Source organism: Capsicum annuum, chromosome 7 (assembly GCF_002878395.1).
Source record: "Capsicum annuum cultivar UCD-10X-F1 chromosome 7, UCD10Xv1.1, whole genome shotgun sequence".
NCBI classification, from domain to species: domain Eukaryota; kingdom Viridiplantae; phylum Streptophyta; class Magnoliopsida; order Solanales; family Solanaceae; genus Capsicum; species Capsicum annuum.
Window position 1 is genome coordinate 4,289,931 of NC_061117.1, and position 13,478 is coordinate 4,303,408.

Below are 13,478 nucleotides of genomic sequence, written 5' to 3' on the forward strand. Positions count from 1 at the left end.
TTATCATAAGGATGTCCTTATAAATTATAATACACAACCATTTCAAAGACCTTTAACCCTGAAAAGGTTTGGGGAGTTTTTTCAGGTGGCAGCCTTAAATTGCACAACCATTGAACAAACTCTAAAATTACAACATACGAATGTGAATGGTCAAATGTTCTCTGTGAAAGTAAAAGTTTTCCCAAAAACAATGTTGCCCATGACAGCTTGCACAACCCAACGAAGCACAAAAACACGTTCAAAGAACAAAAAACGCCTATAAAAAAATAAATACAGTATCAGAAGACAATTTCAGCAAGTTCATTAACCTTCAACGCTGACTGGATTTGATAGACGTGCCACGCTGTCTTCTAGACAATTCATTTCGGACTCAGGTTGAATTTCGTTGTGTTCTGTTTTCTCTGTACAAGTTGTCTCATCCTAGACCTTTGCTTCAGCAAGTCTTGATTTTGTTTCAGCAGGTTTTCCTTTAGTGATCGAGGTTTTTGGAGATTGAGCAGTTGTCTTTGAATTCTTCACCGCCTTACCTTTTGAAGCAACAGTGTCTTTATTGGGTACGGGTGACTTACGCTGTTCCTTGATCACTTTTGGACTGAAACATGACCCTCCACTTTCTGCGCTATTAGTCCTGGATGTGGAGTTGTTAATTCTTCCGAGCTTAGGACATATGGCGTGCGTTGTTGGTATCTCCACAATTAAGAAAAAACATGAATTGCATAAGAATGAAAAGGGCATCAATTGACACCTAAGTGCAAGTTACTTAAGGATGAAAACCAAAAAAAAGAACTAATGTAGTAACACGAAATGCTTTTGCAGCCTTCTTTTTACAAGATTCATTTACGCGTCTTGATAAGATAATAGCGGAGTTTACTTTTTTGTTTAGTCGATCTAAAGTAACACCAGACTTGACGAACACAAACAAAAGGTTCAGTTTCTTTAATCCAACATTGCAGCAAGTGAACCTTCAGAAAGTACCTTCTTAGAACCATCTCAGTTCATTGTATAATATATGATATATAATTGTATCTTAAATCAAAGTACCATAAACAGAAAACAAGTATGCTTCTTTACATGCTGAAGAAGGTGTAACAACAGCTTTCTAGTCTCTAGATATGGCAATTTAACGCACCAACAGTTAATCTGTTTTGATCGCTGTCCAACTCCAGCACTATTTCATAACCTACGATTCTACCAGTTCATGCACTACTTCTCCACAAGGTGTTATTTTACAAGAAACCATTGGTGTCATACACTCATATTACGGGCATATCATGTTGTGAAACAAAAATGTTTTGAGATTCACACTTGATGACTCGAAGCATTTTGTCACAAAGAAAATCAACCAAAAATGTTTTCACCGACTCTTTTTCTCTAGCACAATAGTACGGACTTACTATAAAAGGATGTTAAGTAACAAACTTGTCATGTTAGGGAAACATGATTACACAATGCTAGAGATGCTACAATATATCTCATGAAGCACCAAAATCAAAAGTTTAGCTTCTTCAGTTCAACTTTAGGAAGCAAGGCATCGGTGTAGCTTTAAATGTCAAGCTCTTCCTAAATTGATTTACTTCCGCCTCTTCTTTTTTTCCTGAATCAAATCCACATTAGTTCAGAATAGTTCTTACAAACTTCGTTGCTCAAACTCTTCAGATGCATATCGGATCATCCAAAAGTAGTGCATTTTTGGAGAATCTGACACAGGTGCGGCAACATTGTGGAGAGTCCAAGCAACATAGCTTACAAATTCAGCAATGAAAATCAGTATTGTCTGAACTAACCTTAGATTTTGCTAGCAAGTTACACTTTTCCTCTTCCTGGGCCTGTATCCTTTCTTCCACCTTTGCCAAGAACTGATGAATAAGGAAACTGAGCTGTAATGTCTTGCAGTACGCTAATATGTATGTGAAGTTCATAGGAATCAAAGGTCAGAACACAAACCTCCTTTCGCTTTTCAGCACGTTCTTCCAACCTGAAGGAAAATCCAGCACTGGTACGAGTTGCGTTGCTGATTATGAAAATAAAGAAGTTAGAATACTGACCTAATTGCGGACCATGAAAAAACTGGACCAACAGAAACAAGAAAGTAATAATAAGTCAACAACTCAGGCTAGGATAAGAGCAGTACGAGGAAGTAGCAGAAGGGGCATCCTCACCATCTTTAAGAGGAGATGTAGCTTTAGTAGGCGTTGTGTCTCAATCGATTAATCTACAAATTCAAGCATTTAGCACAATTATCAGACAATTGTGTCTCAATCGATTAATCTACAAATTCAAGCATTTAGCACAATTATCAGACAATCATTGGCAAGAGACATAACGTGACAGTAAACAGCTAAAGAATACAGCCGAAAAGTTTTAAATGCAAGCAGCAAAATTCACTTACCCTTCAGAAGTAGCTTTCTTTGCGATTTTACCGGCTGTTACAGACTTCCCAGACTTACTACAGAAACATCAAAATGAAATTTGTGAGATATTGCATCCATAAAACTCAAAGAAGGGAAAGGCAAAAGATCACAAGAGAATTAGTTTACCACCGATTGACGAAGACTCAGGATAGATCCTGTAGTTGTCTTTCTACTTGTAGTTCCACCTCCATTTGGACTTGAACTCTTCAAGACTCCAACAGATGCACCCTTTGTAGCCGGATTTAAACGAGAAGGCTGACGAGACTACTGTTCCATTCGCATGTGAAGCCTCATGTGGCACTCCATTTGGTATCCAAGGTTTAAAGTCTGACTTCTTTGTACAAGCATCAATGCTCTTCTTCGTATAACGGATCACATATGATGTTCTACTACAAATAAAAATTTCAAAAAGTGGATAATAAATCTGTATAAAGAAGATATTTCATAAGTAATATTTTACCTACCTCGTAACCTTTTAAAGGTTTTTTCCTTTTTAACTTTGGAATCATTGAAGTTGTTTCCCTGTGCAAAAGATATGTTATATATAATTAATTATGCTATGGGATAGAACAGAATTAAAATCAAAGCTTGCAGATATAGAAATGCTACCTGCTGAAGAAAAGCAGAATGCTAAGATCCTATTACAGATGAATCAATCAATGGGTACCTGCAATAAAAATACATTGCGTTTCATAGAGTAGAATCATAATATAACAATCTAAGTTCAAATCTTCTATCTGCCCTGTGGTTCATAAAAATGAACAGAATTATAATTCAATACAACAACAATAACATACCCAATGTAACGCAAATTAATTCCTCCATCGGAGTTTAAGAAAATGCCAACGCCAAAAAGGTGTAATCAACAATAGCTGAGAGTCAAATATAAAGAACTAAAACCATGCCTGCCCCCTTACCACCATAGCGTTCATTGCCATTAGGTTGTTGAAAAAGAGCTAATGTTAGTTGGTAGAGGAAAGGGTGGAAGACCGAGGATTTTTGGATTAATGGTGTTTGATAATGGCAGAACAATTAGTGAATTTATTATAGTAAATGAATAAAAATTGAGGAAAACAACTCAAAAAATCAAGAAAAAAGATAAATGTCATTGCTGATCACTGAGGCATGCCACATCAGCAGCTTACAATGATCCCGAGAGAGAGACTTTTTTGACCAACCTAAGCAAATCAAAACTAACAAAAGTGTACATACTTAAACATAAGGGACCATTTTTGTCATTTTCTCAAACTTCTTAATATAACTAGCATTTTACAATATCATCAAATTTATGGCGAGTATGGCGATAAGCCTACCATGGCAACCCTTAAAACCCTATAATAAAACCCAAAAATTCTTCCATTTTTGCCCCTCACAAAGTCGTAAAATTACTTACACACAAGCTTTCCGCCGTAGCGATTTTGATGTATTCGCAAGGCGAGTTAAATCTGGAGAAGTATGGAAGGATGCATGGAAGAATGCGAACGATGGGTTCGAACAGTTTGTATATGAAGCGAGGAAGAGTGCGGAGCGAATTGATAGGAGATATGAGGTTAAAAGGAGAGTGATTGAGGTTGTAGAGTCTGCTGGTGATCGTAGTAGGGAAATTGATCGTGAATTTGAGATTACGAAGAAGTGGAGGAATTTTGAACTCGATTTCAGATCCAATTTACCTAGGGTTTGTTGCTTAATACTGTTTCGTATTTATATTGTATGCTAATAACAGTAGTTTTATCCTGAGCCGGGGGTCTATCGGAAACAGTCTCTCTATTTCTTCGGAGGTAGTGGTTTGGACTGCGTACATTTTACCCTCCGAGACCCCACTATGTGGTGGGTTTGTTGTTGTTGTTGCTAATAGTAGTAGTTCATTTTAGTTATCATTGTGCAAATAAATGTCACTAAAATATACTAATAAATAGTACAGAGGGGTGTTACAACAATTTTCGCCAAAGTTTGGGTATATTTTGGACCCTTTTCCGAAACAACAATTTCGGATCGTACTAGGAAAATTGATCGTGAATTTGAGATTCGAGGAAGAGAAGGAATTTTGAACTCGATCAATTGAGTAGTATACTGTATGCTAATAATAGTAGTTCACATTAGTTATCATGTTTTATTTCTATTTAGTTGTCATTGTGCAAATAAATGTTACTAAAATACACCAATAAATAGTTCAAGGGGGTCATAAGACCCCTGCAAAGTTCAGGTGTGTTACAACAATTTTCGCCAAAGTTTGAGTACATTTCTGACCCTTTCCCCAAACAACATATCAAGTGTAATCCCACAAGTGGGGTCTGGGGAGGATAAGATGTATGCATGCATTGCCCCTACCTTTGTGAGGTGCAGAGGTTGTTTCTGGTAGACCCTCGACTCAAAAGAAAAGTATCGTCACAAACCTTACCTATCTTTGTGAGGCAAAGAGCTTGTATTTGATAGACCCTCGACTCAAAAGAGAAGTATCGACACAAGATTGTAATAAAAATAAGGAAGTAAAATAGCAAGATACAAAACAAGTGCATCAACATATATTAATACTCATTGAAGTGTATGAAGCTACTGGTAATAACTGAATAATACTGCTAAAATAGAGAAGATGAAGGGAGGAGGCTAGGGCCCTTCCTCTCCCTCACAAAGTGTGACAACTCAGCTACTTATTAACCTTCTAGCCTAATCCTCCACTTCCATACCTTCCTATAAAGTCATGTCGTCAGTTGGCTAAATTTGTGCCATGTTTTGTCTAATCAGCTCCCTCCAGAAAATTTTGTCGGCTCTCCGAACATCTGCTACAACTAACCTCTCATACTTCCTTACTAGCTCATCCTCACGCCTCCTCTTCACATGGACGAACCATCTCAGCCCCCGCTTCCATCATCTTGTCTGCCATTAATGCCATTCCCACCTTGTCCTGCATAGTTTTGTTCCTAATCACATCTCTCCGAATATGCCCAAAAATCCATCTGAGCATTCAATTGTGCCCCACATTTAGCTGGTGGAATAAGGGATAACAATCCCATGGAATGTACTATAATGGTGGTGGGTAGCTAATTCCATGGGATATCCCAACCCACCCTTGTCTATCCCTTGGGGCATAGATTACCTTGAGCTTTCCCAATTAACCATGATTTTCATCAAAATGTGATCTTTGAGTTATGGAGATACAGGACAAAGTGTAAGAATTTTAGCTGGACTTTTAACATTTTAGCTATAATTTAGTACTAAAGGGTAGCTTGGTTTACAAAGCATCTGGCTTTCACGCAGGGTCTGGAGATGAGACGCATATCAAGGGTTGTGATGTTGACAGCCTACCTTATGCAAAGATTAGTGTTTGCCTCCAAGACTCGACCTCTGACCTATAGGTCACAAGAAACAACTTTACCGTTTCTCCAAGGTTTCCTTCAGATATAATAGAGTACAAATATTCTTCAATTAGTTAGTTGATTTAGTGCTGTAAAGTATGTTATGGATCATTACTTTGTCACCAAAAAAACAAGTATGTTATGGATCTTTCATTTCCATGCAGGAGCCTTCTTCGTGCCAATCAGGTTTCTGTTTCAGTGATTAGTTAAATGATTTGTGTTGGTGCTCACAAAGTTCATTATGAATTTTTATCCATCCCATGAGTTAGTTTCATGCTAGTTAGGTCAACCGGTATTTCTTTTTCAGCTAAAATGTATTCCACCATTAGTTAGTTGATTTATGTTCCTTTTGCTCCTTGGCAGTGAGCTTGATGCTAATTGGTTTTCTGTTTTCTGTTGCTGCTGCAGTATAGGAAGCAGTTGAATGATGTTATGGATACTCCGCTGGGAAGAAGTGCTGCTGTAAGTGTTATCTGCTTTGAAGACACATACCATGTGAACTTGTAGCATGTGGTTCTTAAATACCTAGACCACATGCCATTGATTTCTTATGAGAATTTAGAGAAGCTTGCAAGTTGCGCTGGGAAAATTGATTAGTTGAATTCCATTTGTTCTATCTTCCATAAGGTGAAGAAGGATCATAGAACTATTCAGTTTGCGATTTGTTTACTTTTTCTTCTACAGACGTGAAACTATATACAACACATCCTGTCATAGAAGTTCATTTAATTAAGTAGTAAAGTTGGTGTAAAGCTTGATATTTTTATTTCATAGATTGTGAGTCGTTCTCAATATGCTCTGACTGCTTGATTAGTTGTAGTATATGCCAGCTTTTTTCATATACCCTTCGAGTTATTGCAAATGCAGTTGATTGTTCCAGAGTACAATTCCGAATGCCACATTTGTTGCAAAACTCATTAGTAAAATTTCCGAGCTGTTATGTAATTGCATTTCTGCTCTTATTAACTGGTTATACATCATTCTCTTATTTTTCTATCTTGGACTGTGGGTTATCGGCAAGTGTACCTCTAGAGATTTTATCATCTTGAGCTTGGATATTTTCTATTCTATATTTTAGGGAAGAAGGTTAGAGGGAGTTGAGTGTTGTCTCGTTTTCCTGCAGTAGAGGCTTGGTGGGTAGTTTGGGGTTCAATACATATTTCTCTTTGCATACTGGTGGTATTACCATTATTCTCGTAGTTTCTTGCCCTTTGCTTTCAGTCATTACCTAATGTTTCGGGTGCTTTGATTTCGCTTTATTTTTTTCGACAATTGCTTTGATTTCACTTTATTTTGCAATGGATATTATCTTACGCTTTCCATATTCTTTTCTATGTCCTATTTACTTCTGTAATTGTTTTTTTCAACTGCTTTGTTATGCGCTCCTTGAGCTGGAGGGTCTTTCGAAAACAACCTCTCTATCTCCACGTGGTAGGGGTATGGTCTGTGTACTCTTTACCCTTCCCAAACCCCACTTTGGATACACTCCGATGTTGTTGTTGTATATATTAGGACAGCCATATGTTTTTGAAGCTTCTAGGAGCATTTTTTCAACGCACCATTGTACCTCAGAAGTTATCGTGACCTAAATCCAAGCCTCTTGTCTTGCTCAAAAATCCGACTCGTGTGTCTGTTTGCAGACGATATTCTTCCTGTGGTTTGCTCTTTCGGGGTGGCTGTTTCGAATTCTGATAATTGCAACATGGGTTCTACCATTTGCGGGACCTCTTCTTATTGGAGTTGTTGCCAACAATCTAGTGATCAAGGTAACTTTATTTCTCAGTACTCTTGTGCTTGGAAGTAATTACTGTACGTTCAACTGCTGTTTTGACTTGAATTGTAAGCGACATTAGTGGTTGATCAATAATAAGAATAATTCCGGTTTTACTGGTTGATCAATAATAAGAATAATTCAGGTTTTGGAGCAAGAGACAGTGAAGTAAAATTTTAAATGGATCTTTAGCTCAGATATTATTTCTTTCGGTAATCGCCTCTTAAGCTAATTGTCGTGCTGATGGTGTTACTTGATAAGCCTTACATGATATCTGATATTCAAAGCTAAGTTACTTGGACTCTCCAAAAATGTTGCCGCAACCGTGTTGGATCCTTCAAAAATACACTATTTTTGGAGGACTCGAGACACACCCATTGACATTTTTGAAGAGTCTAGGCAACATAGACTAAAGTGTTATGAAAGCTTGATATGATGTTTATGCCTTTATTTTTATTTTTTGGGGGGTCTGTCGGAAACAACCTCTCTACTTTTGCGGAGGTAGTGGTATGGACTGCGTACATCTTACCCTCCCCAGACCTCACTTTGTGGGAATACACTGGGACTCTTGTTGTTGTTGTTTGGGGGGGGTTGTTGCATTGCCTCAAGTCTAAGTGTTATGGCGGTGTCAGTCGCACAATTGATAAGGGGATGAATATGGGATGCTTTCTGTAACTTGCTAGAGTCTACGTATACTCTACCTTCCCCAAACTGCGCCTATGGGATTACACTGGGTATGGTGATGTTGTAAGGAGGATGTTCTAAGGCATGGTTCCTACATCTTCCTCCATTACTTACCAGTATTTCATGAGCGAAAAAAAGCTCTAAGGTCCATTGGGGCTTTTAAGCACAAATAAAACGCGGACTTTAACGAAGAAAGACTCAATTGTTGAAAAAATACAAATATATGTGTCGCCTCTTTAGGATTATGCTCCTTGGCGATGAAAGGTATGCCTTATTGCCTTGATGACGACGCTGAAGCCTCCATGAAGCAAGGCAAAGCGCACAACATGTTTTGTGCCTCACGTCAGGGCTTAAATGCGTCTTTGATAACACTATTTCATACATACAATTGGTACATTCTTGAATCTTAGTGCTGTGCTTATGAGCTACGTTGTGTGAAAATGCTGTGTCGCTATGATGGCTGGCCAGTTTGCAGCTTTCGCTCCATTTGTCATACGTCTTGCCTAGTTGTGCAGGGTCAGTGTCCAGCGTGTAGGAGACAATTCATCGGAAACAAGAATTCAACAGTTCGTTGTGCTAATTGTGGAAATATTGTCTGGCAACCAAAAGACGACTTCTTTTCTAGAGGCAGTCGAGGTACCACTTCTTCAAAATCCGAACCAGATATCATCGATGTTGAATTTGAAGAAAAATAGAGATATACGAAAGCGTAGAACTTTGTTTAAACTAAAACCTGAAGGCTGTTCTCATCCGTATCGCGGGAGATGCTAACCATATAAGTCCTTTCTATGAACTCAAAAATAGTAGATTGTTGTATAATGCTATAATTTTTGTTGTATTGTTATTCCTTTGCTCTTTAGTGATTTACAAGTTTGCTGGTTAATATGATGAAACTTAATTTTATATCTGGGATGGAAACTATAGTGGCTGCATTTCTACTCATGGTGTATGATTTTGGAGACATTATGTTGATGAGAATAAAGATTTCTTTTTGTAAAGATAACATAAATATACACCTTAGCGTATCGCATTTACACAAATCTCCATCTTTACAAAGTAATTACAAAAATTTCAATTAATTATGTATCTTCGTAGGATGTATCGAGGAGTTAATCTATCTCGACAAATCCAAAATTGAAAAAAAATATATCGAAACTTAATTATCTGTCTTTATAAAGGAAACATTATTTTTTTGTTGGATGTATCGGGAGGTAATTATGTATCTCGATAGACCCAAAATTGAAATTTTCAGTAATGATGCAAAGTATCGAAATTTTCTGTAATTGAACTCCAAAGTGTCAGGATTTATGTTGTTTCTTATCAACGGAACCTGGCATGGAACCACTCAAGCTAAAGCAAATGGAACCTTTTTAGCTACGACAATGAGTATAGGCCTCTTCTCTTCGTTGCTTATCCAATTGGACCACTTAGAACAGATCGAATTGAAGTAGGTAAGCATTTTGTAATGAGATCATTTCAAGTTTTTCAGGTCGCTCGTTCTCTTTGTATGAAAAGTAGAAGTAGAAAATGTCATAGTTAAAGTTGTCAAATACTACATTCGTGATCCGTAAGCCTTCCATATATTGCATTCGTTTGTCGATGAATTCCCATATAAAAGTAATGTATTCGAATAAACTTGTGTGTGAAATGATGTAACATGAGTTAACTTATGTATCATGAACTAATTATGGTGATGATATATAACAACAAACCCACTAACTTATATATCATGAATTAATTATACACGCGATATATCAAAATATATATAATATTACACATTATGTATCTAACATGCAATATTTTCAAAGAAAAGTAATGTATTCAACTAGCAATTTCCGACTAATAATGAATTCAGCTAAGTAACACATCCAGCTAGCAATTTTTTTGAGATTTTATGTAATATTAAAAAGATATGAAATAAAAAATAGTTAACACTTATAACAGTGAAATTTCTGTTGTTTATATATATTATAAATAAAAATAGGGGTCCAAAAAGTGGTTACTGATGCACTTCAGCCATAATTAATACCAAGAAAAAAAGGGCTAAATATTAAATACTGCAACCCATATCTCCTGCAATTGGCACAACAACAACAACAACAACAAACCCAGTGTATTCCCACTTAGTGGGGTCTGGGGGGGTAAGATGTACGCAGTCCATACCTCTACCTCTGATGAAGTAGAAAGGCTGTTTCCGAAAGACCCCCGGCTCAAGTCACGAGACATCACACAAACACATAGTACAGCACAGAAGCAGATGACGTAACATAGATACGGCACCCATAAAGAATATAAAACAGAGTAAAGCAGGAATGCAGGAATATAAAGCAGAGGAAAGCACACATATTCGTAATAAACATGGAACACGGGACACGGAACATTGAATACGGAATCATAACAGGAATACACCCCCACCAATTAATTCCCTACACTAGCGACCCGAACTGGCCCTAATCCTCTGCCGTGATTCGCATCTTCCAGACCTTCCTATCTAGGGTCATGTCCTCGGTGAGCTGTAACTGTTCCATGTCCCGCCTAATCACCTCACCCCAGTACTTCTTCGGTCTACCCCTACCCCGTCTAAAACCATCCAACGCTAGCCTCTCACACCTACGGACCGGGGCATCCATGCCCCTCCTTTTCACGTGTCCGAACCATCTCAATCGTGCTTCCCGCATCTTACACTCCACTGAAGTCACACCAACCTTCTCCCGGATAGTCTCATTCCGAACTCTATCCCCTCGGGTCAGTCCACACATCCAGCGCAACATCCGCATTTCTGCCACCTTCATTCTTTGGATGTGGGAGTTCTTAACTGGCCAACACTCCGCTCCATACAGCAAGGCCGGACGGACTACCACCCTATAGAATTTGCCTTTAAGCTTGGGCGGCACCTTCTTATCACACAGCACCCCCGATGCGAGTTTCCACTTCATCCATCCCGCCCCAATACGGTGCGAGACATCCTCGTCAATCTCACCATTACTCTGGATCACGGACCCGAGATACTTGAACTTATCCCTCTTCCCTACCTCCTGTGCTTCTAGTCTCACTACTACCTCATTCTCCCGCCTCACGTCATTAAACTTACATTCCACATACTCTGTCTTGGTTCTGCTCACCCTGAACCCTTTAGACTCCAGAGTTTGCCTCCACAACTCTAATTTGTCATTCACACCCCCTCGAGTGTCATCTATCAGGACTACATCGTCTGCAAAAAGCATACACCACGGCACCTCCCCTTGGATACGCCGCGTCAACACATCCATTACTAACGCAAACAAAAAGGGACTAAGAGTAGATCCCTGATGCAATCCTGTCAGGACAGTGAAATGCTCTGAGTCTCCTCCCGCCGTCCTCACCTGGGTTTTCGCTCCCTCATACATATCCTTAATTACTCTGATATATGCCTGCGGTACTCCACTCACCTCCAAGCATCTCCAAAGCACTTCCCTGGGGACTTTGTCGTACGCCTTTTCCAGGTCGATGAACACCATGTGCAGATCCTTCTTCCTCTCCCTATACTGCTCCACCAACCTCCGTACCAGGTGGATTGCCTCCGTCGTCGAGCGGCCGGGCATAAATCCGAACTGGTTTTCCGAAATAGACATTATCCGTCTCAGCCTCACCTCGACCACTCTCTCCCAGATCTTCATAGAGTGACTCAGTAACTTAATCCCCCTATAGTTATTGCAACACTGAATGTCCCCCTTATTCTTATAGAGGGGGATCATGGTACTCCACCGCCACGCCTCGGGCATCTTTGCCATCCTGAAAATTTCATTGAACAATGCAGTCAACCACCTTACACCAGCCTCTCCAACGAACTTCCAAAACTCCACCGGTATCTCATCCGGCCCCGTCGCCCTACCCCTTCGCATCCTGCGGACTGCCTGTCTAACCTCGTCTACCTTAAAACGTCTACAATAGCTAAAATCCCGACAATCCCCTGAGTGCTCCAGTTCCCCTAACACAATAGCTCTGTCCCCCTCGTCATTCAAGAGCCTATGAAAGTACGACTGCCATCTCTTCTTTATGTGGCCGTCCTCCACCAAGACTCTACCGTCCTCCCCCTTAATGCACCTCACCTGATCGAGGTCACGACCCTTCCTCTCCCTAGCCTTAGCGAGTCGGAACAACTTTTTCTCCCCTCCTTTCCCCTGTAACCCTGCATACAAGCTCTCAAAAGCGGCCGTCTTAGCTGCCGTGACCGCTGACTTCGCCTCCTTCCTCGCTAGCTTGTACTCTTTCCTGTTTACCCGCTTCTCTTCTTCGTCCTTACTTTCCACCAACTTAGCATACGCCTCTTTCTTGGTCTCCACTTTCTTCCCCACCTCTTCATTCCACCACCAATCCCCCCGATGATGTCCGGCCCGGCCCCTAGAAACACCCAACACCTCCCTTGCATTCTCCCTGATGCACGTTGCCGCCCTGTCCCACATATTATCCACATCCCCCCTACACTCCCACACCCCCATTCCCGCCAACCTCTCCCCTATCTCCCACGCATTCACTGGCGTCAAACCGCCCCACTTAATTCTCGGTCTACACTCCTTACTCCTCCTCTTTCTATTCTTCTTTATACCCAAATCCATAACCAAGAGCCTATGTTGGGTCGAAAGATTCTCACTCGGGATGACTTTACAGTCTTTACACAACGCCCTATCCCCTTTCCTAAGCAACAAAAAGTCAATCTGGGTCCTGGCTATCGCGCTCCGAAAAGTGATCAGGTGCTCGTCCTTCTTCGGGAAGCCCGAGTTCACCACCACCAGCCCAAACGCCCTCGCAAACTCCAACAGGGTCGCCCCCTCTTCATTTCTCTCCCCAAAACCAAAACCACCATGCACATCCCCAAAGCCTCCCGGTAGCGCCCCGATGTGCCCGTTGAAATCCCCTGCTACCACAATATTCTCCGAACTGGGCACGCCTCTCACCACGTCCTCCAAGGCCTCCCAGAACCGCATCTTCTCCTCCCCCTCCGATCCCACATGCGGCGCATAGGCACTACACACGTTCAGGGTAAACCCCCGAATGACCAACTTAATGTCAAGCCCCAAAATCCCGTCGGGCCGGACTGGCACCCGAAGCCGAGAAGGCCCGGGAGAACCCGTTCAAATACCTGTACTTTCACTTACATGTCACCAAAAAAATTGGACAGCACTTCGTTGCATATAGAAAGGTCTAATTACCTGTATCAGCACAACACGCGCAAATATATATATATATAATACTTGGCCGTCGGGGCCACCACATATACAG

General features: G+C 40.4%; 1 protein-coding gene and 2 pseudogenes across 1 annotated transcript; 1 reads left to right on the plus strand and 2 right to left on the minus strand.

The window, feature by feature from the left end:
- On the minus strand, positions 1 to 3,095 carry LOC107877617 (annotated as a pseudogene).
- Positions 3,096 to 3,504: 409 nt separating this feature from the next.
- Positions 3,505 to 9,122, plus strand: LOC107877616. Its single transcript, XM_047415130.1, has 4 exons — positions 3,505 to 4,086; positions 6,173 to 6,226; positions 7,405 to 7,530; positions 8,735 to 9,122. Exons 1-4 carry the CDS (start codon positions 3,700 to 3,702, stop codon positions 8,912 to 8,914), a joined length of 747 nt encoding a protein of 248 aa, XP_047271086.1. The 5' UTR covers positions 3,505 to 3,699; the 3' UTR covers positions 8,915 to 9,122.
- On the minus strand, positions 8,905 to 9,015 carry LOC124886312 (annotated as a pseudogene).
- Positions 9,123 to 13,478: the final 4,356 nt, after the last annotated feature.

Coding starts and splice junctions, on each gene's coding strand:
- LOC107877616 (XM_047415130.1), top strand. CDS start 3,700: ATGGCGAGTATGGCGATAAGCCTACCATGGCAACCCTTAAAACCCTAT. Junction 4,087..6,172: donor TCAGATCCAATTTACCTAGG/GTTTGTTGCTTA, acceptor TTGCTGCTGCAG/TATAGGAAGCAGTTGAATGA. Junction 7,531..8,734: donor CCAACAATCTAGTGATCAAG/GTAACTTTATTT, acceptor CTAGTTGTGCAG/GGTCAGTGTCCAGCGTGTAG.